The sequence below is a fragment of the Oxyura jamaicensis genome, chromosome 11 (genome assembly GCF_011077185.1).
Source record: "Oxyura jamaicensis isolate SHBP4307 breed ruddy duck chromosome 11, BPBGC_Ojam_1.0, whole genome shotgun sequence".
NCBI classification, from domain to species: domain Eukaryota; kingdom Metazoa; phylum Chordata; class Aves; order Anseriformes; family Anatidae; genus Oxyura; species Oxyura jamaicensis.
In genome coordinates, this window is record NC_048903.1 from 16,229,365 (window position 1) to 16,256,840 (window position 27,476).

The following is a 27,476-nucleotide window of genomic DNA, read 5'->3' on the forward strand; positions in this document are numbered from 1 at the left end:
CTCCCAGCCGTGTATGGCTGGAGGGATGAAGGCAGGGAAGCCCTAGGACGTGCGGTAAAGCCCCGGTTGGCGCTCCTTCCCAGGGGAGGCTGGGGGTGACCTGGCCGCCATCTGCCAGGGTTGCGCGCTTGACAAAAAGCGAGCGGTTTGAGCCAGCAGTGCAACAAACACTCGGTGTTTATTAAATACAGGTGTTAGGCCTACTGTAAGTACGCATAGGATACTTTATCTTGCGTTTCATACAACTTCTTCATCTAACACTTTGTTACAACAGCAATCGACAACAGTTTGTGTTGAAGGCTACCGCGTTTCTGTCAGAAGCACAATGACCTAAGTCTAGCCACTGCAGCTGGTAGTTAAAAAGTAAAACTGCTTGCCCACAAAGAAGCTCTTCATTATGGTTATCGGTGAATTGTTGACAGATTACTTCAGTTGATCATTACTGGCAGGCTTTTCTTCCTTCTTGCATTTAATCCCAAAGAAACTGAAAAGTTTCATTACCATTAGATCCACAATCTCCTCCTCTTCTGAAGCCTGAAATAATGACAAGAAATAGTTACTTGGCTGGACAGACTAGAATCAAATACAGCCTCTGCTGAAGCTAGAGAAAACTGCAAGAGAAAAACTTGATGCCAAATAACTCATTTTTCACTTTAAACAGAGCACAAATAACTGCTGAAGCAAAACATTATGTAAACATATATATCAAAGACAAAAGTCGCAGGTAGCCTGAGGGTTTCTACATTACAGAAGAAACTTTGGCTCTGTCAAAGCTGATGGAGATCTTGCTTACTGGAGCCTGGAGTTCACTAGCTGTCTACCATGCAGCTACTGGTATGCACGTCTGGCCACCTGCTATTTCTAGATGAAGTAAATGAGAAAAACTAAATATATCTTGTTTCTGTTAACCACATTTTTTTCTTCTCCATTGAATTTATATACAATGTAAAGGAATTCTGGACAGTACTGTAGTACTCACCTGGATTTCACACCATGCTACCAAAAAATTCCAAAGATCAGGCACTCAGTGACATTGTTAATAGGCTCTGTAAAGTCCTCATCAAGTCGGTAGCTGTTTTGGTACTGATTTCAGTGGAGCTGGGGCAGAAGTCTAAAACTTCATTACTGGGTTTAGTATGTGAACAGAAGGCTACAGATCTTATACTAAATCTGAACAGAGACTCGCCTGAACAGGAATGGATGGTGTAATTCTGGAAAATCTGAAGTGTGCTTTATGAGTAAATGTTGGCTTCTTAAAAGTAGGACTGAGTTTACATGGGTATCATCAGGTGGTGGAATACCAAAATTGTGAGTAAGTGCTACACGATAAATGTTAAAAGAACAGCAGAAGAGCTTAGAAGAACACACCTGGTAGTACTTCTGCTCCTCACTGAAAGCAACCAGAATCACTGAAATGAAGAGATTCAGCACCACAAATGTCATGAAAATGATGCAGGATCCAATCAAGAAGGAGCCTAAAATTGGATTGTAGTCCAAGATCTGTAGTATTAATAAGGTAAGACATCACATTTTGGTTTTTAAAAACAGAATACATATAAGCAGTTAACACAGCTGTTTGTCTCTTTGAAAATCCTTGTGGCTAATAAATTATGCTATATATACATTATATAAACATAAATACATTTTCTCCTTTAGTCACTTTTGTACCTTGATACAATATAGTACAAAGATAATGGAATATTTTATATACATGATATGTGAATATGGGAAATCTTTTATTTTATTTTTTTTTTAAGTTTGCATTTGAATGTAATGGTATGAAAGTTCCATGTGATTTGAAACTTGGTATTTGTTTATCCAAATAACTTAACTAACAGCTGAAGCTCCATCATGACCTAGCTAGCAAAGCATAGGTAAAATATGTATGTTTCTCTGTGTGTTTTTATTTAGCAGTGTCTTTATACAGAAGCCCAGTCAGATTGTCATAGACACATATCAAATAACGGTTGTATAGAAATTCAAAAACCTCATTTTGGTGTAAGCTATAACATAGGAATACATTTTTTGTGATTAACAACTTGAGTGGGATGTAGAGCTTAAAACATTATGCCCAGTTACTGATCTTCAAAGCTACCCATAGCCTGTTAGATTCATGGTCTAAAAACATCCACCATGGACTTCACAGTCAGATGTCTGCATTTAACCCACAGAGTCATTCAGAGGATACTGTAATATTTGAAAGAACTTAATGAGAAAGTCAAGAATAATAAAAATAAATGTAACAAAGTTTGCTTGTGGTAAGCATTGCCTTTCTTGAGAAGATGATGTGTACGTGTTCAGAACAAATGCAAGGGCATTGCTGACATTTCTTTCTGTAGCTTTCTAAGAAAATTATCTCAAAAGTTTTCCTGTAGTCAATAAGTAACGTATCTAGTTAAAATGTAAGCAGCTTGCTCGATGAAATGTTCATAATGAATCTACTGACGTTCAGAATGGGACATAAGATATATTTCACTCTGTTTTTCTTAATTTAATGAGTAAATGTGGCTGCTTTAGGAGGCTGTCGCGCTTGCAAAATTAGATTCATGTCTAGCACTAACTGAAAGTCCTTCTATTTGCTGGTTCAAAGCACATTTGATAGCTGAGATGCTAATTGCACAGCGATAAACTTCTCAAAATCAGAGAGGATACCTCCTCATAGTTGAAGATTCCCAGCTGAAGACTGACCATGGTCTCTGCTGAATCAAAGAGAGTTTTGTAAGAGTAGAGCTTCCAGCCAAATATCAGGTTTGTCTGCAGAGGAAACAAGGCACATCTTACATCATAGTCAGAGTACATTCTGCAAGATCAGCTAACGAATGCTATGATGATGAGAAATCAGGCAGCATGAAGCTGTCTCATGTCCTGTTTGTCACAGGACTGTCTTTTACATTACGTTTTTCCTTTGTTCCAGATGGTTTTCACTTAAGCTTATCAGTGGTTTAGCAACTGAGGTATGCCAAATTTCCCATAGCCCTCTGCCAGAAAATTTACACAAAACATTTCAAATAAAACAGTAAATGTGCATACATAGTTGCAGTCCAATAATTCTCTGATCTCATTAGAATTAAAAGAACATTTTGTTTGCATAATAATGATTATTCCTCAAATAGAGGAAAATAGAAAAATAATTATTTCCACCTAAAAGCAGACAAACAGCAAATGGCACTTTATGTACTCTCGTGTACTCTCCCCAGTTTGAGCTGTATCCAGAAAATGATTTTTCCTGTACTTTGCTCTGTTACTCCTGTTGCACACAGAGAATCTTTTTTTTTTTTTTTTTTTTTTTTTCTGTGTTCCATTTTTGTACTAAAATTCAGTTTGCAAAGAAACAGGCAAGTAGATATTGTCACTTCTTTCACTTATACAAAGAATTAGGCTCCAGGCTTCTAACCTAAGATTTAGATAGACGGCTTTATTCAGTTTTACATTTCAAAGCCACGTCACCATCACCATTCAGAAATAATTGATTTAGCCTGGCAATAACTAGATGCAGACTGCAAACAGAACCCACAGTCATACTCACAGCGATGGAATAGGCGAGGAACATGATTGCAATAACAGTGATGAATCCAGAGATGTCCCCCCAAGCCCTCCTTAGAGTTGAAGTGATCATGTTTAGTTTAGGGTTGAGCCGCAGCAGATGCCACAGTTTCACTGTGGAGAGGAGCACTAGGAAAGCAATCAGGTAGCCAAGAACTGCATCAGCTCTTGCTGTTTCATTAAAGCTTATGCAGCTGTTACAAACAAAGAAAAAAATGTATTAGACCACGCACATGGGAGCCTTTGAATACATAATATCTGGAAAAGCCACTCACTCTGAACTAATTTTCAGTGGAGAGCTAGCGTAGTAGTTGCTAGCATTAGTACTTACTCCTCTTTGTGTTCCTGGTAGTAGCTGATATCTCGGGTCCCGAGGATTGTCCGCTTCACAAACACTGACAGGGCACTCCAGCTAATCAATATAATGGCCGTCTCCAGGAGATTCCACTTGCTGTGGAAATACCTCCATTTCAGAGTCTTCATCAGTTTTCCCTGTGGAAACAGCAGTTTGACTGTTTCGGTCTGACTCTGTATCATACGATACACCTCTAAAGATTAGGGCTATCCCCTCCACAATAAAGCAGACTAGTGCACATCAGTGAAACTACATCTTGTACTAATTTCACACTGTCTTCTCAAAAGAAGCATTCCAGCCAAATAAAATGTCACGTTCCTATTATTTAACAGAGTATCTGATTCAGTCTTCCATTGGTGCAAGCCAGCAGCAGCACTACTGAAGTCAAGTACAGTCCTAAAGTCTTTGCAAATGAAATCAACACCAGGTGATGCTGTCAAGAGAATTTTCCGTTGCATCTCACCTGTACTATCATGTAGTACACAATAAAGAGAAAATAAATTACTTCTGCTGCAACAACAAAGATGTGGAGGCTGTTGGTATATGGGTAGAGACGGACACTTTGCAGCTCTGCACTTGTGAAGAAGGCCCCTAAAAAATAACAATGCTCACCTCAGTGCTATAGCAATTACAGCTTTCTGATTTCATTCAAACAATTAAGTTCACTAATAAGACCTCCATACTCACATTCATTTCAACGTGAATCTGAATCCAACTATCAAACCGAGATTTAGACTTGACTATATGTGGTTTGGATTAGACTACAAATGCAAAACTGTAACAGGAGGGCCTGGAGATATAAATCCAAATCTTAGTCTAAAAAGAAAATGAACCCAGTTTTGTGGTTTGACTTGGGCATTTTCCAGTACTGGGAGAAACCTGAGGGAGGCTACTGCACACATCAAATGTTTTTGTGTGGTATTCAAACCAGAATCTAGTTTCACTGTTGTATCCAGATTAAGTATTATATGATTACATGGCCATATTTTATGTCTTCTACAACAGGAAAGATTCTGTTATTTGCACTTTTTGTCTTGATATTATATTGATCAACTTAAATGATTCAGAAACATATTTTCTCTTGTTCCTGTTGTGTAATTCTAGACTAAGTGCCGGTACTGTGTTTTCTTCATCAGCAGATGAACAAGCATGAGCAAACATGATGTATGCCATTATGGTCTGTATTACTGTGGTGCTCAGCAAGTGCTACACCTACATTTATTCCTAAATGGTTTGTAATTCTTTGCATTGATTTTGCTATGAGGAGATGTATTAAAATCTTCTGCTTACTTTACTGAATCAAGAACTGGCTAAACACTGTCAGTACGTAAATATGCACTCTGTAGATATATTGCTTGCTGTCTTCAGAGCTAGGTAGCTTAAAAGGTTCTTACCTAAAGCATTGGTTTCAAACATCAGGCTTATAATGCAGAACAGGTTCACGTTGGCATTGTAGACTGTAAATTCAACAAACACTGCTCTTGTGAAGGTGTCCAGCCAGACATTGTTGAAAAGGTACTGGAGAATTCTGCCGAAAAAATTTATAGACAGTGATCTAACACAGGAGAGAGAGTATCATATGGAGAACAGAAGTGTGACATTTTCATAGAGAAAGAGCAAACCAGAAATAAGATGTCTGGGAGGAAATCTGTCCCATTAGGCTTGGAGACAGGGGATGTTTACTCTAGGTGGTAAACTTTTTGGCTCCTCCAGAGAATCAGGTACCAGAAGCTGGCCAGTGCTAAACCTGAGATACCCTAGGTCCCTTACCTCACAGGAGTTCCTGTACAAACACAGGTATCTCTGATAACTTGTAAGAAATAAGAGGATTGGAACTCCACCCCTGCGGGATACAACTTCCTGCTTATTTATCTCATGTCTCTTGTCTGCCAAATTCTGCCAAGGCCCGAATTTCAAGGCCTCATTTCCTATTATTTCACTTTAAAAGGTATTCCCTGTTACTATTCATATTCACACACGTTGCACTAATTCTCCTCCCTCTAGGTAAAAACTCAATTGTCTGTAAGGATCAGGAGAGTGTAAACACCAGAGAGATGAAGAAGCTTCATAGATCTTACTGTGATAGGAAAACAAGCAGAGGCTTATAACGAGATAACAGAACATCAACATAAAAAGATTTAGGCTAAATTATTTTCTCACGATCTTTACAAATGCAGTATTTAAGAAGTTAAAGGCCAGCCTAGATGCAATGATGGATTAGCACTACACTGATGGGATTGTTTTTCTAGGTTTTCAACATTACATATTTCCGCAGCTATGTAAATCTGGAATCTATGTGTGTAAGTTAGGAAAAGCAGATTATAATTTGTGATCCTGGTTGTTACCTAACATGGAGAAATATGTCAAGAATAAAAATTACACTGAAGGCAGCACAGTCAAACCTACAATATTCAGAATAATCCACACTAGCAAACTTCAGGATGGAATCTGAGATGAATCCTAAACAGAGGATTCACCAATAATTTACCAAGTGGTACCTGGAGGCATTGTTAGGATCGGTTCCCAGGTGAATCACGTATCCCCCTCCCCTGTAGACGGCAAGTTTGCCCCAGATGGGCTGCCCTCTCAGCTCGGACTGACTCTGGTACTGCCATGCTGAGCTCAAGTCAGAGGAGTTAGCAAAGACCGAAGTGTTCCAGTGCTCCCCGTAGTCCGATGTGTCTTCTGTTTGTAGGGAGTACGGAGCATGGCATTCCCGAATCACACGCTGGAGTTTGGGAGAAACAGGGCAGGTGTCTCCTTTCACTCTTACTTGGCGAATTCGAGCACTACCCACCAGCTTGGAGTTGCCGTCTGTGATGAATCCTGAACGGGAGAGAGAAAAGAGCAGCACTGGCAATATGACAGAACCACTGATAATACTGCTTCATTTCATTTATGAGTCACTGATACAGTAATATTTTGCTACAGATTCCTTTTTAAAAAACACTGTAAGCGAAACAGTCCCGAAAATTAAGTCCTTGTGTTGATTTTAATTCAATTCTTAGATAACGTCCACGGATAATGATGTTTAGTATTATTATCAGTCTATATTTTATACAAAAGGAAAGAGAGGCCTGCAGAAGAGCAGCCTGCCTGGAGGCACACAGCAAAGTAGCTGTGTGCACTGTTCCTTGGCCACAGCTGGCCACCACCCGTCCTGTCCAGGCAGCAGCTCTGCCAATGTATTTTCACAGTTACTCTGAAATGGGAGCTGGAACATGGCTCTCATCTGTTGCTAGATAAGGCTAGATAGAAACGCAGTGATAGTGTGTAATTATCCTTCCCATTGACCTGAACCATCATGCAGACTGAGCTCTCCCGAGGAAAAGCTTTATAGTGCCATCTATCTGTCGTTCTGTTGTGTTTTTTTAATTATGGGAAGAAGCTTGAGCAAAACTGTGAGGCAGATGTCGGAAATGAGCAATGTAAAATATGAAACATGGAAAATTGCTGTGCAAAACTTGTGGATTATATTAAAGATAATGAAAATGTTAGGCCACATGGAACTTGGGGTCAGGCTGTGGGACTTCTGTTATCTACTAGTATTCAGATTATGAATCCTAGTTTTATGCACTCATTGTCTCCTCCAGTCAAGTACGCATGTAAAAGCTGGGGATATATATAAAGACAATGTTTCAGCATCTGTCAAGCTGAAGTGAAACAAGGTGGTATCAAAGCAGTCTCTGCACCTGTATATGATCCATAAAGATTTTTGAGTAAGGTGGTTTTTGCCCATGTGAAAAAATCCTGGTAACTGTAGACATCATGGAATCCATCTGTAAAGCTGCTCTCGATGTGCTTGTTTAGGTAGTAGGAGTTGGGATCTCTCTGCCCGTAGGCAACCAGTAAGAGCATCCATAAAAACCCCACATAGGCTGGAAAAAAAAAAAAACGAGACAGCAGGTGAGCTCAGGATGAACACTGCTGTTCAAAATAGCTAGCATGACTGATTAGTGCTGCCATCACTTATTAGGTTAAGGCGATGCTTTGCGAGAATCTGACTGACCAGTGCTAATGAATTTACACGAACTACGTCAAAGTGCTGTGGTTTAAGCATGTTGCATTTGGAATACGAGTAGAAATCTGAGTAGTGGTCAAGAAAATAAGGGGGAAGGCTGGATGAACACACATAGTAATGACAGCTCATAAGGGAATGAGTACTTTTAATTTCATTTCAAGTATTATTGAGGTATTATTTGCCATTGTTTTCAGAGGCAATAAAACATAGTGCTATCTCTAGACACACCTTTTAGAAAAGTGGCTGGCAAAGATGGCCCCCATTTGCTCTTTTGATTCCAGCTATATTTAACTGTTGACCTACTTCCACCCTTCCTAACTTTTGTTTAGCCTCTTGTGTCTGCAATGTGTTCCTTTAGCATAAAATCCAGCCATAGCCACACTTTCATCTCCCCTCACATTCCCACCTCTTTTCAGCTCCTGCTGCCCCTGAGCAGCCTGCCTGTACACTGCAGTGGCTGCCAGAAAGCTAAAGACACACCAAAATGTTTTCACCCAAGAGAACAATATTTTCACTGATGTAAAAGTACTACTGAATAAAAGGAGGTAATCTTCGTATGGGAAATACCCAGGATTTCTCTGATTAGGGCAAATGCTTTCTGCTCCTTCATGCAGCTGATTTTCATTTTCTCAACATCAGCTGCAGGAGGTGGCTGATAAATATTGCTTCTGCTGTCCCGTCGGGCTCCCAAGAGAGGTTTTGAATCACCTGTGGGTGAGAGCAGTAAAACCTGGAATCAGTCAACAGGTTATCTGTATCCTGCTTTTCGCTTCTGTGGACATTATAGGGAAATATTTCTATTTAAAGGGCTCAGAGCTTGAGAGTGACTAAGTGAGGGAGGAAGCTGTTGAACAGTATTCTTTGCTGTGCCCCAGCACTCCTGTCTGCTGCTCTCAGCTTTTTTTAGACAGAGTTGTGATTGCAGAAGCCACCCTTTGGTAATAGGGACACATGGTGGATGTGGAAAACAAGGTAAACTGATGACTTTCATATCATAGGACTTTTATGTTTTTGACCTTGTGGACTCTTTCATCAGGTGTTCTGCAAAATTTATCTGTCTATCGTATAGCAATCTTTGTATTTTCTGTGACTGACACAGAATCAGTTACTAGGCTTTGTCCCCACTTCTAGCTTGATCTTGGGGATGCTAATGGCTGGGCACGTAGGCACAGCACCTTTGCATTCTAGTGCTTTCTGCTAACCTTGTCAGCTGAGATTCAGGTATATAAAAATAACCTGCAAAGTCCTCACTGTGAGTCACGTATTGGTGCAGAAAGCATTCAAAAGTCTTGGAGATCACATTTTGAAATAATTTCTTACTTTACAGACTTTACCTGGTGCAGACAAAGGCCCATCAATGGCCATGTTTTCTTCATCCTCATGTTCTACCTTCTTCAGAACCAGAGCAAAAAAGGCAGCAAATCCCAGCACCTGCAAGAATTAGCTACAGACTCACTACATGCCCATTTCATATAAAAAAATCCTCAGACGTTGACCTGGACTCCTTTGGATCCAGGTACTGCAGGAGAATAACTGTGCTTTGGCTTTGTGGAAGTCTTACATCTGATGCTCATAAACATGAGAATAGTGCACAAGCCCTAGAGGCTGCCTAACTAAACTATATTTGCCATATGGCACACCTTCTTTGGTCAGAAGCCTTATCACCTATTAAATTCTGACTGAACCGCACATGAAACTAATGGAGTCAGTGCCAACAAATGACAACGGAAATCTGTGGTCTACATGTTAGCTCTAGTTTTAAAGGGAAAGACTTTAATTTTTATATGTTAAATCCTGTGGTTCTTTAAAACACATTTTCCTCTTTTCCTGGAACGAGCAGAATGAGTTCATGTTGGCCGGTGCTGCACTTCTCAGGATCTCACCTTTAAAGGCTGTGTGATGAAAAGACTTTCAAAGAAGGAGATAGCCATGGAGATCAGCCACTTGATGGAGTTCTCCTTCCCATAATGCAGCCCGTAGAGCATGGTAAAGAACCCAGACACGCCACTAGTGGCTGCCACAAGGAACCAGGCAATGAACACAAACCACCAGGGCAGCCCTTTGGAAGAACTTTTCTTTCCATCGCCAGAGAAGCTTGGAGTAAGAGACCACCTTTAGAGTCAACCAGAAGAGAAAAAAATAATTCAGCAATGGAATAGAAGCCAAAATCTTTAGGTTCTAAAAATCAAAATCTTTAGGTTTGGCAACATCTTACGATTTAAAATCCCAACCAAAATATTCTTTCTTTTTTTTTTAACTAATGCAGTTATGTAGGTATATGGATAGCAAAATGTACTGCAAGCAAAAATACAAGAAAATGTGCCACCACCAGCTGAAATCAAAATAAATATGATGGGCTTATTTGCTCCTCAGTTTATGCATTACTGAACCTCCAGTAGAAATGTTGATGAAAAAAATAAACACAAGTGCATTTTAGCTGCTGGATACATCTCTTGTGAGATCACCAGAAAGGCCAGAGAGGTAATTAGTGGTATTGTTTTCAATACTGCCAACTTAATTATCAGATTTTCCTGAAATATTTTTGTCCACTTATTCATTTTACTTCATGCATTTTTAGAGACTGATGAGACTTTGGAACTCTGTGATTTTGTTCAGCTCTGTACGATCATGTGGCACTGTGCTGTAGCATTCAGTTTTGGAGGCAAAATTGACCGAGAGTAATGATCTGTCATTATTTCTTTTATGTGCATCTCAATGCATTGAGATTTCTTTGTTGCTCCTACAGTAGTATAATAGTATGACATGTTTCTAAAGCTGTTATAACACTTATCTAGCACATACTAAGCAGTACTTATTTTTGTCTCCATCATCCTGGACAGTTTTAAATTCATGACCTGAATTTACTTATACTGCAAATGAGAAGTTACCTCTCACTGATGGATGCTGATGAGCAAATCTGGTTCTCTAGGAGGTTCTTCATGTGCTGAACTTGATGAACAGCTTGTGTATAACTCTGAGGCATCTGAAATTTGTGGGGCCCTAGTAATTCCAACTCCATCTCTACATGCTGGAGTTGCATGTACAAGCAACGGTTATAATCATTGTATTTCAGTCGTTCACACATTCCCTTCTCTGGAGTCAGGCTTCTTGCTTTTTCTACAGATAAAGAATTAAAAAAAAAAGAGAGAGAGAGAGAAAATCAGCATGGCTATCCCTAGATTAAAATACTGTTCAGTACAAAGGGTAGAAAAACTAGGGCCCAAGATTATACATGTAACAAAGCAACATTTGGAAGGACACGTAATGAAGCTTTGTTACTAAAGCCTTAGCACTCTTCTGTTGGAATGGACTAGAACTGTTGCCAGTGGAGAACTTTGTAAGACACAAGTCCTAAAACCTCAGTAGCAGTCAGATAAGATCAAGTGTTAATTGGTTCATAATTTACGTTTGCATTTTGTAGCTTCAAATACTCATTGGAAAAGCCAAATGTATGTCTTCATGAAATCAGTGGAATTGTTCACTGTTCATATTTATTATATTGTTCACATGTTATTTATGAAATTGTTTAATTGAAAATACATGAATGCCTAAGTTAAGAGTCAGACTAAAAGGAGCAACAACACAAGGCCAATAACAAAAAGAAAGGCAGGTCAAAAAGACTGTGAAACAACTGATATTTGTGAGTCTTGATGCTACTATACTGATCCAACTCCCAAGCCAGGCTGATAGCTAACATTTCATTCCACAGCAAAAGAAAGAGATTTCAGTGTCTTCACTCCGCTGGGTGGTAAATGCTGCACAGTGAAAGGACGAGACAGTGGGCACAAATGAAAACACAGGAGATTCCATCTGGACATGGAAGCTTTTTTATTGCAAAGGTGGTTGAACACTGGGACAAGTTGCTCAGAGAAATTGTGGAGTTGCCATCGTTGGAGATATTCAACATCCAGCTGGACATGGTCTTGGGCAACCTGCTCCAGCTGACCCTGCTCAGAGCAGGGTGATGAACTAGAGGACCTGCAGAGGTCCCTTCCATCAGCTATGCTGTGATTCTATAATTGCCTTTGAGTCAGAATATAAAAGCTTGGGTTCTCACATCCAGTGTCACCATCAATTTCACTACAAAGGTTTCAGTAGATGTTGTGTACCTGGTATATCCATAGCACTTAGTGTGACAGTTATGGGGTCATCCTTCTTTTTGCTCTCATCGTAAAACTCTTGGCCAGCTCTTTTCTGGTGGCAGATGATGTCCTCAACCAATGCCAGAAGTGTGTTGATGTTAGTTGATTTTCCAAGATCTGATACTGAGGTGAGCGATGGAGTCTTCAGGGCTTTAAAGAGGGAGTTGGCAATTCTTCTTATATCCTACAAAAGAGAGCAGCAACAGTGACTTAAGCTGATGGGATCAGAAGGCATCACTGGCTGGGGGCTGCATCAATTGCTAGAATCCCCAGAACGGATAAGGATAGCACATCCTACAGAGCTGGAAGTGGCCATTGGATTTCAACAAGCTCAGCAAGACAGTTTTCAGGACTCAAAAATGCAGCTTACCTGCCTGAGGACCCATGCTGAGGAAGACTGGGTCTATGATATGCTTTATCTTCACTGCCTTAATTATGTTTGCTGTTAACCCCTGAACACAGCGATTTTGAACACTCATCTTAATTGTGCTAGAGTCTGGGATGTACAGAGGCAGATCTTGCTGAAGATCAGGATTCCATATACGTGGAATACACTCTGAAGGTGGATGCCTCCTGTGCTCATCCATGGCTGTGTAGATGGGTAATCGAGTGCTTTGCACCAAAGCGTGTTTGGCTTGTTGCTTCAGACAATAGGGAAGTCATCTGACAGGGAAGATTTCTGCTAAGCTGGAGATGTTGAGTAGTGCATGGCAGCAGAGGGCAGTGCAGGACTCAGTGGGGAGCAGCCACGGGGACTTACCTTCATCACAGCCTCTGGAGTGAGTGAGATGGCCTGGGTGACCTGTGGGGTGGGAGGTAGGCTTGGAGACACCCGGCCATTCTTTCCCGGCTTCTTCTCTCTGCCCTGCATAGCTGGCCGGGATCGTACGTTCCTGAAGATCTGCACGATGAGCAGGTTGATGGGGAACATGAGGAGGGAGCTCTCAAAGCCTATCATCACCTCCTGCCATGTGAACTCAATCTTCCCTGTCAAGATCAAACAGAGGGAAAGAGCAAAAATAACCCCAGGAACCATCAGGTCTGTATCTTGTGAAAAAAAAACATTTGTTCAACTGCCCTCCTTCTAGATTTTGCTGTCTCTTTATTTTCCTGCCCAAGCAATAATAATGTTTGTTACCCAGATCCATTTTCTGCTCGGCTGGATCCTTTGGCACCCCCCAGAACATGATGCTGGTCAGCATGGTGCAGAGCAGCAGCGAGAAGCAGCACGACACACGCTGGGCTCGTGTGAAGGAGCTTCGTGGGGAGCGGCTGAAAACTGAGTACCAGATGTGCCCATCCTGGAAACCCTTGGAGGTCTTCATGAAAAACAGATTGCTGGGAAGAGGAAGGGAAAATCAAGAGTGCTTAGAAAGGAGAGGGAAGAATAAAGCTGTAATTCATGGTTCTGACCTGTTCATGCCTGTAGGCATTGTCAGAAGAAATACTAACTGTGAGAAACTATCAAATATCATGACTTGATTTACATGGCTACTTGATGGCCTTTCCTCCTGGTCACACCATGGTGGTGAAGCTAGTAATGAAGTTTCAATATACATTTCTAGGCAAATTACACTTAAGATAAGATGCTTGGGTTTCCGTATGTCTGTCAGGCTATCCTTTAACGCCAACATTTTCAGTGTGGTGTAACTGCTGGAGTAACAGTCAGACTGTGTTAACCATCCTTCCTTTTCTTGTTCAGAGCCCTTTGAGAGCAATGGAAAGCTCTCCCTGTTTTCATTTTTGTCTAGGGGGTTATCTTTGCATACTTGTTTTTCTAGACTGATTGAGAGCAAAAAGGCCATGAAGCAGAAGTTACCTGAACTGCTTCATGTCCTGTTCTGTAGCCACTGGGAACACTTTATCTAGGACGCATTCTCCGATATCAATGGCTAGCCAGGAGTTACAGAGGAAGTACCATTTCTGGTCCCATGCAAGGTCCTGGACCACTACTCGATTCACATACCTGTAGGGAAAACATGCAGGTCACATTCACGTGTAACTGAGTGCTCTGAAATTCAGGACTCAACAGGACCATGGAGGACAACCTCTGGCCTTTGACTTTTTAGGCTGTGTGTAAGGTATAAGTCACAGAGCACACAGCACTGTGCCCCAGAAAAATGTTCTTTTGAGTACTCAGATTGGTGACCTAATCCAGAGCATGTTACAGCTCCCATCTGATCATAGTGCCTCGATTTTGTTTAATAGCTTCTATGGTATTTGATGAAAGTCTTGCCCTAGCATAGAATCGGGTTGTAGTAGGGGTATATGCTGATGCAGGATAAGGGAAGCACTCCTGGTCCTACAGTTTAGATTATGAATTGATCTATTCATTCTGAAAAAAAAAGAGAAACTAACACTTCCTTTCTAGAACTGTAGAAAGGGTAATTTGTAAGTGCTAGGAAAGGAAAACTGTTGTCATTGTAAAAATATTTTTGAATCTTTATTATTTCCCTGCATACTCTTACCAGGATGGATTGTCCCCTGAATTATCATGCCACAGTCGAATACTCTGCAATTCCCCGAGAGGGAAAAGGGTACAGAGCAGGAAAACATCCACTCCTCCACGTTCAAAGACTGATGTATCAGGATCAGTTAGATGGTGTGGCTCACTCTCTCCTTCAAGTCCATAGAGGGTGAGAGTCACCTGGAGAGTAAGATGGTAAAATTAAGACTTGCACTTACCAGAATCATAACTGATTATTCCTCTGAAATACTCTCCCTGCTTTCGAAGGACTTTCTGGCTTAGAAGTTGCATTTGGGCTGTCCTGTTTCATAGCTTTAGTTGCTCCTTTATGTTTCTAGTTCTGTAAATGAGTGCACCAGCTCTCCCTGCACGGTGCCATTGATACCTTGGAGGTTGTGGCTGCCCCGCGGCGGTGTCCTGTGAAAACTGTCACAAGGTAACGGTACTGAGCAAAGGGGTCATTGTCTTCCAGTACTGTGATTTTCACCTGCAGAGTGACACAATGCCAGCAGTGTGTTAGCAGTTCGGTAAGTATGGATGCATTAAAGCTGGGGATAGGAACTGGTCATCTTGTGAGCTATGAAAAGGGAAAGGAGTAGGGTTGGTTGAAGACTTCTGTTAAAATAGACTGGGCAAAGAGGGAATTGGCCTAAATACTTTCAGACGTTAGTAGCTGAAGACTTACTTTGGCATCATCCTGGATGTCTTTTCTTCGAGCCCAAACAACTACAAGCACATATATCAGAAAGATACATCCTACAGTGGTCACCACCACAGGATTGTCCACAAATGTACCAAATAGCTGTGCGGTTTTGCTAACATCAATGGCATTGGGTATGACAAAGAAGGAGCTCCCAAAGAAGGTCAGATGGTTGCAGAGGCACTGCGTACTTGTAGGACTTGTTTTTGGTCCTACCTGGAAACCAGAAAAAATTCTGGATAAAACGTTTGGCTTCAAAGTATAAGAAAACTTACCAAGCAAATAAAAAGACAGTGCTGAGATGGGTACATTAGTCTGGAGAACTGCAATACAGGAATTAATTGTTCCAGTTCCGATCAAGAATACCAATTCCAATGTCTAGCCAGAAATAGGCACTCACAATATGATACAGACTTGTCAGAATAGTTCGGTTTCTCCTTATATATAAGCACATCCCAAGAAGTTTAATGGAAATGTCATTTGAAATTGAGCCATCACTTCTTTAGCCTTCACTAACCTTCACTTCTTGATTTTATTAAAACATCTCCTCAAAATGATGTTATTTTATGGTGTGAGTTCAATGCCATCATTTTGCTACAAGATGAGGGTTACAAGGGCTCGCTTTGAAGTAATAAGCATTGCTTTGTTTCTCTCTACTTACTTGACATCCATAGCTGTTCCAGTTCCCCTGGTGCTCATCCCAAAATACACAGCGGGATGCGAAGCAAGTGACAGCTATAGTTTGCCTGTCATGGGCTGTGGAATCCACTCCCATATCTTGTAAAACCGTGAAGTAGTAAGTTCCCTCTCCAAAAATGAGTTCTGGGCTAAGAACCCAGGTGTTTGTCTCACCTTGAATATAAATATTTTAGTTTCAGTGTTAATTCAGAATACAGCTGTGTTGCATATAATAAACAGAACAAAATGAAAGAAGCAGGTATCAAATAATCCCTAGCAGCTCAAAGTTCAAAGCATCCCACCCTTTGCTCCTGTAACATGACAGAATGAAACTCCTTTGAGATGTTTCTTTTGAGTTAGATGTCTGAACTTATGATCGGGGCTCATTTATGATCGGGGCTCATTCTGCAAGTGTATAGATGTGCTGACCCTGTAAAGCTGTGGATGAGCCCTCCATGTTGTCCATGTTGGGTGCCCTCAACTTGCCGTGGGTAGCGAGCATGCACAGAGCTCTGTCTTCTGGTTACACGAGCCCACAATGCCCAAGCTATGTGCCACTAGCAAGTTGTCTTACCTCCAGTAGTTTTCTTACAGAACAGATGATTTTTCAGGTCATAGTCAGTTTCATTAGGGCAATAGCTGTACCCTAAGTAGAGTATTAGGGGAACATCTTGTTCACATTCCAGGTAAATCACAATAGATGTGTTTTCTGAGGTGACGTTGACTTGGAAAGTGCTAAAATTGCCTAGATTCAACAGAATCCTATCTTCCTGTGTTGCAGAATGCCTTGGTAACATTATCTGGTTTTAAACAGAAAGACATAGCTTCAAATACAGCAAAGCATGTTGCTTCTATTATTATCTATAAGCACAAGACAGCCACACACTAGAAAATCTTTTTTAGTAACATGAGGAAAGTATGGCCAACAGAAATACTGTCTTCAAAGTGATTTTCTTGATACTGTCAGCTAACCTCTGAAAAGTCCCTTTCAAATCCACATCGGTTCGTCACAAGGTCTGTGATCCTTGGTGCATTTTGTAAGTAAGAGCTGAGGTTATAACTGAAATACTGGCTACATGAAGTGCTTATATGAACTATTTAAATGTCAGTTTATACATGGGCTAGGAAGCCCAAACAGGAGTAATATGTGTGTACTGCCTTGTTGGATGATGAACTCAGCCATGACAATGTGTTTTGGATGACTGTCACCTGGAGTAATTTTTCCTGGCCATTACCATTCTCACAACCATTTAAATGAAGAACAGGACACTTCTCTTTTAAGAAAAGACAGAAATATTTGTTATTTTTTCTTCAAATCACACAAATCTCTCCATCACAACTGCAGGCACCCATGATTCCATGATATGTTGTAGTGAACACAGTTCCACAATTTGTTGTCACCTTACAAAGGATGGTAGCACAAGTGACTGTAAACAGAAAAAGGGAAAAGAGGGGTAGGGATAGGACATAGTGGGTTTACCTCAATGTTTTCTTTGAGACTGCTGACTGGTATGATCAAGCCATCCAGACCAGTAAGACTTAAACCTCCCACTGTTCCACTGATGTCAAAACTGGTGTCGCTGGAGAAAAAGGGATTCATGGCAAAGCTCACCATCTATCAGCAAGACATTAAGAATCAGCTTTGAGCTATTGTTAATATTTCCTTATATTCGAAGTCTAAATTGCTGAAAAGATGCGTCTTAAACTCAGACCCAAACAGTACTGAAAAGAAGCCTGCATCCAGATTTAAATACCTGCCTTAGCTCTGTGATAGGCCAAACACAAACCTTGAAGGGGATTTGGATTCTGAAATGTGATGTGTACAACCCTGTTTATGGGTTTCCATTCATTGTAACCATTTTGTCTTTTAGATACCAGATATCAAAATGCAATTGTGTAAGCCTCTTTAAAAGTAACTCTGTCAAAGCTGCGGCACTCCTCTTGGTGTTAGGAACAAGAAATCTATTTCTCCTGTGACAGCAACGCACAAAAGTGTGTGTCAGAGTCATCATTTCAATGAGAGGATTCAGGAGCCTCTCCTAATGCTCAGGTAAGACGCTTTCAGTATTCCATTGATATAAGGGGGTTCTGGACATGTTTAAACAGAGCTGGAAAAGACAGAATGAGAAAAGTGTATGTCTTACAGGTATTGTAGGAGTGTCCTCAGAGTGTCAAATTAACCTGGGAGGCCTTTAGAAAATCTATTAGAAAAACATCACAGTAGTATGCAATCTCTTGTTCTGAGGGAAAAAAAAAAAAAAAAAAAAAAAGTCTCCTAATTCAGATCAGGGATGTGCTATCATCAGGACATGCACAGACCTCGTGTCTCCTGCAGGGTCTCAGACTTGTTTGTTTCTACATGGGATGAAAGAGGACAGCTGCCTGTTGGTTTTAATGGTGATACTGACTCTGAGCTGTTGCATCCTCCTCAGAGCACTGGTTGTAAACAAAGAAAGCAAATAAGTATGTAGCATTGATTCTATCACCTTCTCTAAGCATCCACGTAGGAATCAGGAGTGTATGTGAGGGGATAATGGGATGGGGAGTTTAAGCTTTCACTCCTCCTCAGCTTGCTCAACCAACTTCATGCAATTAAGATAAGAGAAGGCTTCTTTGACAAGAAAAATATTTCAAATAATTTTCTTGTTATGACTGGAGGGATGATTTGTGTGCTTGTATGCTCCCTGTAAAAGGATTCTAAAACCACTAGACCAAGAAAGTATCTGTAGATCAGATTGAGTCAGATAAAAGCTGTTTACTTGCCCTTATATCCACTGTTTCATCATCAATTCCTGAAACACTGAGAGAGGAAGCTGTTGGAAGAACAAAGCTGGCAGAGCTGGAGTTGGAGATATTAATGGCTGTACCATCCAGGCTTTCTGTCTGTAATCTGTCCAGTCCAGTTAAGGTTGAACACAAGCAGAACAGAATGAAGAAAAAAAAAATCATGTATGGATTTCATATCTATGAAAAAGTTTTCTCACTTCATTAGTATAACGTACCTGGGAAACTATTTCTAACTCTGCCAGTAACTACTTAGTGCATTGCCCTGATGGTAGTACTCCACGTAACACTACCATACATCACCCAAAAAAGGGGTGGAATTGCCATATCTGGAAGTGGAGGAGTACTTAGGTGTACTTATGCAAAAGATACACCTGGTCTTTGTGTGAACATACTCTTGATTTTTACACGGAGTTAAATGTGGATGAAAAACAGGCTCTCAAAGGGGATAATTATAGGCAATGGAGAATGCTTATCAGGCTCCTCATGACTGTATTTCTTCCTGCCAGGCTGGTTACAGTTGTGTATAACATGTCATTATTGGCAACATGGAAAAGAACAAAATAACTTAACTGACTGAGATTTCCACAGACTTCCAAAGGTAAGCAGCTACTGCCTGATCCAGGAAGTAGCAATAAATTTTCCCTTGGTCAAAGAAGGCACAGCATGAGAATTTCTAAGATGGCTTTACTGAAGTTAATTGGGGTCCAGGCTGTTCTTCCTATTAGTCAGTAATGGCAGCCTCATCACACTGTTGAAGCTGTCATTATGCTACAATATTTTGCTGTGTGGTTTCGTTGAAGGATAATGTAATGGGTATTTGGGGAAAATTTGGGTAACTATCAGGATTTAGGGGGCGTTGTTACAGTTACCTGTTTATATACATGGTGGCAGAATGAGTGGTAAGGACCATGGGTTCATCGTCTGGTTCCTTCCCAAACAAAAGGGCACTCTGTAGATTTTCAACTGTGTTCAGGAGCTGGTGTGACACTGAACTCTGGAAAAGGATTAGATGAAGGGACTTGTAACACAGCTGCTCAGAATCAGCAACTTGGACGTTATTTGCCCTTACTTCTTTTTATGAGGAAATACCGGTTTTACTGTGTCTTATAAAGCTGGCAAACTTGGTGATGAGCTTCTTAATCTCAGAGAAAATTATTCTTGTCAGCAATTCAACTTCTGTAATTCTCATGAAAACACTGCATACAGCAAACAAATATCTTACAGTAAATGGAATTCTAATATTTAGAATTTCTACAAATTGAAGTTTGAAGGACTACAAAAATTACATCAATTTCATGCAAGATGTTTGTGCACTTGTGTATATTAATGCTCTTTCACTGCACATTTTAGTGTTTAGTCACTTGAAAAACAAGCCCTAATTACCTATTAGTTATGTGTTACTAGTGTGTTATGCTGGGGGAGTTTGAAGAGTTCATAACCTTTTCGCTCAGGTTAGATTTATATCATGCCCTACTCTCTTGCAGTGATGAAAGCTAAAGTATATTCAGCCCGGGAAGCACACAAAGGCAACCATGGTAGTTTACATATAAATAGGAAGGGCTAGGACAAAATAAACACGATGCATAATTCTGAATAGAAAATCAGAGTGGGCTTTCTGAAGAAGTGTAAGCAGCAACCAGAGCCAATTCCAGCTTTGAAGTAGTGGAACCAATCACAAATATCGAATAGCTGTGGCTTCCTTGAATTGTGGGGCAAAAAGAGGGATAAGAATGAAATTTAGAAAAAAATATCTTACTGCAGCCAGTCTGCTTGTCCTCCGTTACAGGTCTTACACTGACTGTGTTCTCCAGTGCTCTGTCCTGATCAGCTTTACATGTAACAAATCTTAAGAGGCTCCTATCATTCCCATTAGCAGACTGTTCTAACAGGCCCAACTGGGGAGAAGTTTACTCTGATATTCAAGCCCACCATGTCATCATAATAAACCCTACCCAATGCCAATTTAAAAATATGAAGCAGCAAAACTCTTAAAAACCTTCTAAAGAAGGTTAAATATTCTGCCACAGTAGCCTACAAACTGGACCAAACCAAAATTACCTGTTCTGCCTCTGGCACTGAAGTGTTCACAGCTCTGGTTTGTACAGAAGCTTGCAGGACATTGCTCACTGCATTAAATAGGTAGGTGGCTGCATCCTTTAGCTTCTGATCATCTCTGCTGTCCTCTGTGTTTACAGTGAGCAAGGAAGCACTTACATCTTTTAGTGTGTTGCTAGCTTCTACCTGCAGGGGAAGTAAAGGGAGAAGTTTCAGTGTTTTGGTACTCCAAGTGACAGAAGTGACATGTCATTGAGGCTTTTACTGAGTACTGCGATGTAAGTAATCCCATGGGACTGTTTGTGGCTATACCTGTTTTACTGTAACAATCTGAGCTGGGGTGATACCTGAAACACCAATACTGATGATGTACTAGACAGCATACTAACACGTAATACAGCTAATGTGAAAAATGCAGCAGGCTTCCACAGATTCCATCTGTAGAAAAGACGGATAACATCTGAAGAAAATATGTCTGTCAAACACAAGGACAGGGAAGAGTTTAGATGCACAATAGCGCAGTAAATCAGGTTGTACTTTCACGTGGTAAGTCCAAAGATAAAACTCTATTGTCAAATGCACGTACATTTCAATCTTAGTTTCCATAAAACCTATTGGATTACCAGCAAGTGACACCTTTGGCCTTGTGCTGTGCTAAATGCCAAAGAATGAGTCTTAAGGTATTTATTTTGTGCCAAAACACAGCTCCTGACTGATGATTGGTTGTGAAAGCACTGGCCAGCACTTAGCCCAGGGTGAGGGAGCCAAAACCAGTCATTGCAAGCTTGGACTTGTCCATTCCCACAGTCTGCAAGTGCTTAGCAGCCTCGCGTGGAGTGAGTGCTGAAACTGAGCTATGCTCTTGTCTCACCAAAGTTAACCACATACTGCTGACATGATCCCAAGCCATTGTCTGGCTGCAACTGTACAATACATCAGAAATCAGGACAGCTCTTCTTATTGCTGGTGTATTTGTGAAACTTCCCCAGTGACAGTTTGTTCTGTCCTCCCATGTGCTCACTCCTTACACATAAATTGCATTGTCAACTAACGGTGTCATATTGCCAGATAAGATTCAATAAATACTTCTGCAAGGGCAATCTGAACATTTGTGCCCGATTCCTTTAGGTACTGTCTTGTTCCCGCCTCACTGGGATCTTGTTTATGTGCATTTTGTGACTGTGCATGGATCAGGGACCAATGGATCTGGGCAATTCTAGGAAAAAAAAACACAAACCAAAACAACAACAAAAACTCCTGGGTTCTTTTTCTTCAGGTTTCTAAGAGTGCTTTACAAAACAAAATATACATCCTAGCATTCCCTTCTGGTTGAGGCATACATGCTGGTACAGTCAAAAAAAAAAAAAGAGCAAAGAACAGGTACCTGTAAGGCACTGAAAGTCTTCCAAGGTTAGTGGGGTGCAACAGTGTCTATACTGTTGGTGTAAGGAGACAGAAGGTGAGTTGCTTCTTACCTGCGCAGAGGCAGACAGCTCCTCGCTCCTGTGAGTGATTTCTTGCAACACTTCTGACATCTGAAGAGCAGTCTGCACGGATGTTACGTTAACAGCAGAGAGAGTTGTCAGCATCAGCCCTCGGAGCTTGGGATGGAAAGGGGTAATTAGGCAAAGGAATAAGATGCTAATGAAGACTAAGCAAGTAGTGCTTTATTTTGACAGCCAGGCTTGCTGGAAACTCTGTAGTAGAATAAGGCTCCACAACAAGGATCATTTGAGCTGATATTAGGTCTCCTGACAAGATGCCACTTGCCTTAATAAATGTGTAATCACACGAGTTTTGTTACCTCCCAACACAGAGAATTTATACACTTAACATCCATTAATAGCAAGGGGAGTTACTTCGTAGACTTTGTACTAATGTCTGTGAATTATTATGCAAATGCCACTTCCAGAGAAAGCAGAGCCATGTATAATTGATGTTAGTCAAACAATGAATCACAATTGAAGGATTATATGGCATTTCTCTAGATCTTTACATCTGAAGCATGCAAAGCACTGTACAAATATGAGCTGAAAACTGAAACAAGCTTGTAGCTGAAAGAAACAAAGTAAAATTACCTGCCATCTACTACTTTTAGGGAAATTTTGATAGGATATTTCTCCTGCAGGAGAGGCAATTTTATTAACATTTAAATTTTGTGCAAAATAGGGTTAGCTCTAAGCTTAAAAAGACCACCCAAATTAGTTCAAATGATTGCATTAACAATTGAGAATGAATTATTTTACTGATGGATGATAATTTTCATTTATTTATTTATTGCTTGGGCATGTAGTAAAAAGTAGCTGAAACCTCTGCCAAACACAGAGGCGGATACCAGAAACTTGAAATCTCCATTGATTTGAGGAGGTGATATACGAGCTTTTTATTACTTCAGAGCTGCCAAAGAATACAAAGAGTCAATTATATCGCATTGTACTGCAAGAAAACAAGTGTCTGGCTGACCTCTTTTCGTGTGTCCGTCTGTAAAGATATGTTAAAGTTTTCCTCTTGGGTCTCGTGATTAAGGACTGAGGTTACTGACTTAAACAGCTGGAAAAGACTCATGCTGTTGTTCCCATCTTTTAGGATGCTGTTTGCCTTCTCAGATACAATGGCCTGTAGGGTCAGGTTCCCATCGATCATATCTGTGTGTCCAACCTGATAAAGAAATCAGAAATGCTCTTAACATTGCTAACACTGTTATAGTTATGTTTGAACAGTTCCCACAGACATCTCATTGGCAGCCTGGCTAGAGTGGACAGAAAACTCTGCTACCATTTTTTCATGTTTTATTTTAAATTAAATTCTCCAGGCAGTTCTGCCATCCTCTTGGGTCTCCTGACTAAGTACAGAAGTCCTTGACTTGTACAGTTGGAACAGACTTGTGCTGCTGTTACCACCCTTTAGATGGTGTTTGCTTTCTAAGATCCTTTGGGCCATCTTTAGAAATGCCCAAATATAAGAAAAGAGCCCAATTCCATCTCCATCTATGAAAAACTACTGTCTTTTTAAGATGTCTGATTCCACCCACTTGGTTGAGAAATTTGTGCAGAAGAAGAAACAGACTCTAATTTAACCCAAAGTTTTCCAAGCCTCACCCTGTGTATTGCACAAAAAAAGCACATTGACAAGCAGCTCTGCTGAGTGTGAGGCATGGAGAAATGCATGGAGTTTTAGTGGCCTGATAAGGATCTCTACTGGCACAAAAGCAGGAGTTTTCAGGGCCCTACAGAGAGTAACTCCAGACTCACTATCCAATGTCCAAATAGGTCATCTTTTAAAATTCTGTCCTAGAACAAAATCAGAAGTGCCTTCTGGCTGTCTTGAGTCCACAGAGATTAGTCTCTGTTAGATACAGAAATGATTATTGCACAGTCACAGGCATGTAATAAGTACAAAATGGGAAGAAGTTCCAAAAATGAATCACAGATTAAATATCAACTTGAGAGAACTTGAATAAAGCATTTGTATTGCATACCTTCACTGAAGAATTAGTTTGAACTGTATCACCAAAGTTGTTGCTAACGGTAATTGTCACGTGTAAAATGAAATTATTTTCCTCTTCTCCAAGGGGAAGATAAACTGGGAAGAGCTCAGGATCTGGGCCACAGTGCAAGAGAGAATCTGAAATAGGAAAGATGGGATTACCTACCAGACATCACACAGACACGTCCGGTTCTCTGAGAACAGAGGGCTGTAGGCTTGCTCTCTGCAGGCCTGATTGACTCATGTTTAGACTCTCTGAGGAGCAGAAGCAGGCTGTGCCTTTGCTCTTGGTAGTATCAGTAAAAGTGCTTGCCAGAAACATGGGGAAGCAGCCAAACCATCCATCTCGTGACTTACTTGAGTTCAGGTAGAAGCAGTATGTGAGCTGCCTGGATTGGCATGAATCCACTGAGCATGGAGGGCTGCAGGAGACTGTGAAAGTGGTGAGCACGGATCCCTGCCTGGGAGACACAGTGCAGCTGGGGATCTGGGGCGGAGGCACTGTGCTCACGAGGTAGGTGTCCTCCCCGTAGCCACGCTGAGTCACTGCTGGGAGTGGAGGGAGCAGAACGTCAGTGATCATGCCATCGCAGCAGTGAGCTGCAGACATTACTCTTACCTATTCTAGCAATGATGTGGTTTGTTCAGGCACCAGAAGCATCACTGTGTACCTAATCAGAAGGGAAATCCCACTACTGAATAAGCCGTAAGAGGAAAAGAAGTATTAAAAACATGGTAGTGTTTGCATTGTAAAGCAAAGCTGGGTTATTTAATCAAGTATTTAATATAACCTCATTTCCAAATGAGCCTTAACAAAGCCATTAACAGCTTGGAGTAAGATAACTGAATTTGTCCTGTTGTGCAACAGCCCAGAACAAAGATAGTTCTTAATTATTTCAAAGAACACATATGTAAAGTAACAACTCTGAACTTGTGGAATAATTTAACTTCTTGCTTGTCAGCGAGGCTCTGTGCGTGTAACGTCAGTATGATGTCAGGAAGGCAGAGGCTATCTCAAAGGAGTCTAAAAAACCCTGCTTGCCCCTACCTGTTACTTTAATCTGAAAAGCCTCTCCATGTGTCTGCAAGAAGGAGCTGTTCATTATCAACATGGATGCGTTGCTTTGAAGCAAATTCAAAGAGTTCTGCCGGAAACCAGTCAGGCTACAGGCTGGAGGGAGGGGCGCAGACTGAAAATCAGACAGAAAAGAAAACATGACAGTAGACGCTCTTTGCTGTGATTTCTGTTGCAATTTATCAGGAGCAGGGTGGCAATTTGGTGCCCTACATTATAACGACTCTCAAACATAGCTCCCCCATACCTCAATCCTCAAACGGTTTCCAAAGCCCCCCTGTGACAAAGTACCCCTCTGAGACCACATGGCTTTCCCTCACGATAGATGCCTATTTTTTGTGTGTGCAGTATCTCTGACAAATCTGATGCTCTCACCTTGTTTTGGAATGTGTTATCTAAATACCAGTTATAATATATGGCCTGGGAGTCCTTCTGTCCAGAGACACTCAAAACAACTTCCTCACTAGCATTCACTGGCTTGCAGTTTGCCTCACACCTGTAAGGACGTAAGACAGTGGTTACAGGCAGTAACTGTATGAGATGTCATAGTCCTTGATGTTGTTTTAATCTTGTTTAATGAAAATCTGCAAAAATTCTGTGATATATGTCCAGGTGACGTGACTCACAAATAGTGAAATACTTCATTTTAAAGCAAGAGGTTTAGGAACCTTCATCTCCATTTTCAACAATGACTAAGGCACAGAATCCAGATACTATTTATGTTCAAAAACCCATTCAGGCTCTCAAATGAAGCCTTGCTAATCTCCTAAAATTATTATATTAACAGACCATCAAAATGCCAGTGATGTTCTAGCTTCCTGAAGACCAGATTTTTAAAGCTGTAATGTGTATCTGGGTGTCTAGTAGGAATTTCAGACATATCTTACAACTTTTACTCCCATCATTTTAATGAGGTTTGCATATGGAAATCTCCAGCAGTGAAAGGAGGTAGTGGGAGTCAAAATGCCTAAATAGTTTGGGAAGAATATTACGCAATTTATAAAAGGATTATGTTCAGAAATGTGAACTGGAAAATGCAGCAAGACCCATTGCCTTTAATTCCTTTGATGTAATAAATAAATGGATTTACAACAATTAGTAAACTATTACTACTATTATTATTAATGATAATTGTAGCCTTGCCCTAGATTTGTGTAGTAGTAATATTAAATAGTGAATACTAAGGTTTGAAAACAGACCTGATTTCTAGCTGTAGTTCTTGTTTTGCAGTCACATAGAGACATTGCTCATCCTGTTTCTCTTCATTCCCACGGTTTTGGACTGCAACCTTCACAGTCACTGCTGACTTTGGAGGAGGAAGGCAGGAAGGTGGGATTTGCACCTCTCGTTGGTTGGTTAAGATTACCTGGTGCTGCACGCATTCATTCCACTCAGGCCAGCAAGCTCCTGCGTGAACATTTATTTCTTTTATAATTAGAGTAGTTGTAACATCCCATGTCCCTCATAAAGGACTTGCCTGAAGTGACTTTATGACTTTATGACAGCAGCTCCAAAGAGCTTTATAAAGTAAATGAGTTTCCTTAACCCAATTTACGGAGTGGGTAACCAGAGTTCAAACTGATTTCTTCAAAATAATATATGAGGTCAGAGCTAAATACGAGGACAGAACACAGACGTTCTGAATCTCAGTCCTGTTTTCAGACATAAATGTTTTTGCATTATGTTTGATGCTAATTACTGCAGTTTTATTGAGACATACCTTTCAAATACCTATGTAAGTCACTTGCAATTAGGTCTTCACTAGGGGGGTGAAGGCTTAGGATAGACAGATCTTGAAAAACTGAAACCTAGGAGCTGCCTTTGGGAAAAGACAGAACTGTGTACTACGCGTTATTATATACCATGATTAGGTGGGTGTTAAAACCAGAATAAGGCAGAGGGACGTTCAGTGAGTGGCAAACTTTTATAAAGCTAGGCAGAGACTTTCACAGATTTTCACAGCTTGGTCTGACATGACAATGAGTTTGATGCTCATGAAATAGAAGTTGGTGGAAAAGCTTCAGGAAACGCACATACCACAGGACCAGAGGAAACTAGAATTAGTGCTGTTATCTGGCCAGCCAAGAGTAACGGTTGTGAAAGGATCCACATGGCGACTGGGTTTAATATATATTTTGTTTTTTCTTTTGTGATCCTAAATAGTAAG

At 40.7% G+C, this 27,476-nt stretch overlaps 1 protein-coding gene across 1 annotated transcript; it reads right to left on the bottom strand.

Annotated features, from left to right (window-relative positions):
* Positions 1 to 159: 159 nt before the first annotated feature.
* PKD1L2 (polycystin 1 like 2) lies at positions 160 to 25,505 on the bottom strand. The gene is made up of 31 exons (XM_035337144.1): positions 25,283 to 25,505; positions 24,592 to 24,783; positions 24,227 to 24,372; positions 23,212 to 23,406; positions 22,224 to 22,349; positions 20,752 to 20,934; positions 19,563 to 19,687; positions 18,670 to 18,796; positions 17,387 to 17,521; positions 16,481 to 16,706; positions 15,890 to 16,080; positions 15,214 to 15,444; positions 14,914 to 15,015; positions 14,530 to 14,708; positions 13,881 to 14,027; positions 13,200 to 13,399; positions 12,822 to 13,048; positions 12,029 to 12,245; positions 10,808 to 11,036; positions 9,803 to 10,031; positions 9,254 to 9,350; positions 8,487 to 8,627; positions 7,591 to 7,776; positions 6,397 to 6,724; positions 5,293 to 5,426; positions 4,362 to 4,489; positions 3,875 to 4,035; positions 3,527 to 3,737; positions 2,653 to 2,754; positions 1,369 to 1,500; positions 160 to 534 (listed from the first exon to the last, which is right to left on the bottom strand). Exons 1-31 carry the CDS (start codon positions 25,449 to 25,451, stop codon positions 424 to 426), a joined length of 5,307 nt encoding a protein of 1,768 aa, XP_035193035.1. The 5' UTR covers positions 25,452 to 25,505; the 3' UTR covers positions 160 to 423.
* Positions 25,506 to 27,476: the final 1,971 nt, after the last annotated feature.

What these genes read in the sequence shown, in the direction of transcription:
- PKD1L2 (XM_035337144.1), bottom strand. Translation starts at nt 25,451, where the DNA reads ATGTTTTCTTTTCTGTCTGATTTTCAGTCTGCGCCCCTCCCTCCAGCC. An exon ending in ATGAAACAGTGGATATAAGG is followed by an intron (nt 17,522 to 18,669) that starts GCAAGTAAACAG and finishes TCTTGCTGATAG; the next exon opens with ATGGTGAGCTTTGCCATGAA. An exon ending in TCCTCGCCTATTCCATCGCT is followed by an intron (nt 2,755 to 3,526) that starts GTGAGTATGACT and finishes TTTCCTCTGCAG; the next exon opens with ACAAACCTGATATTTGGCTG.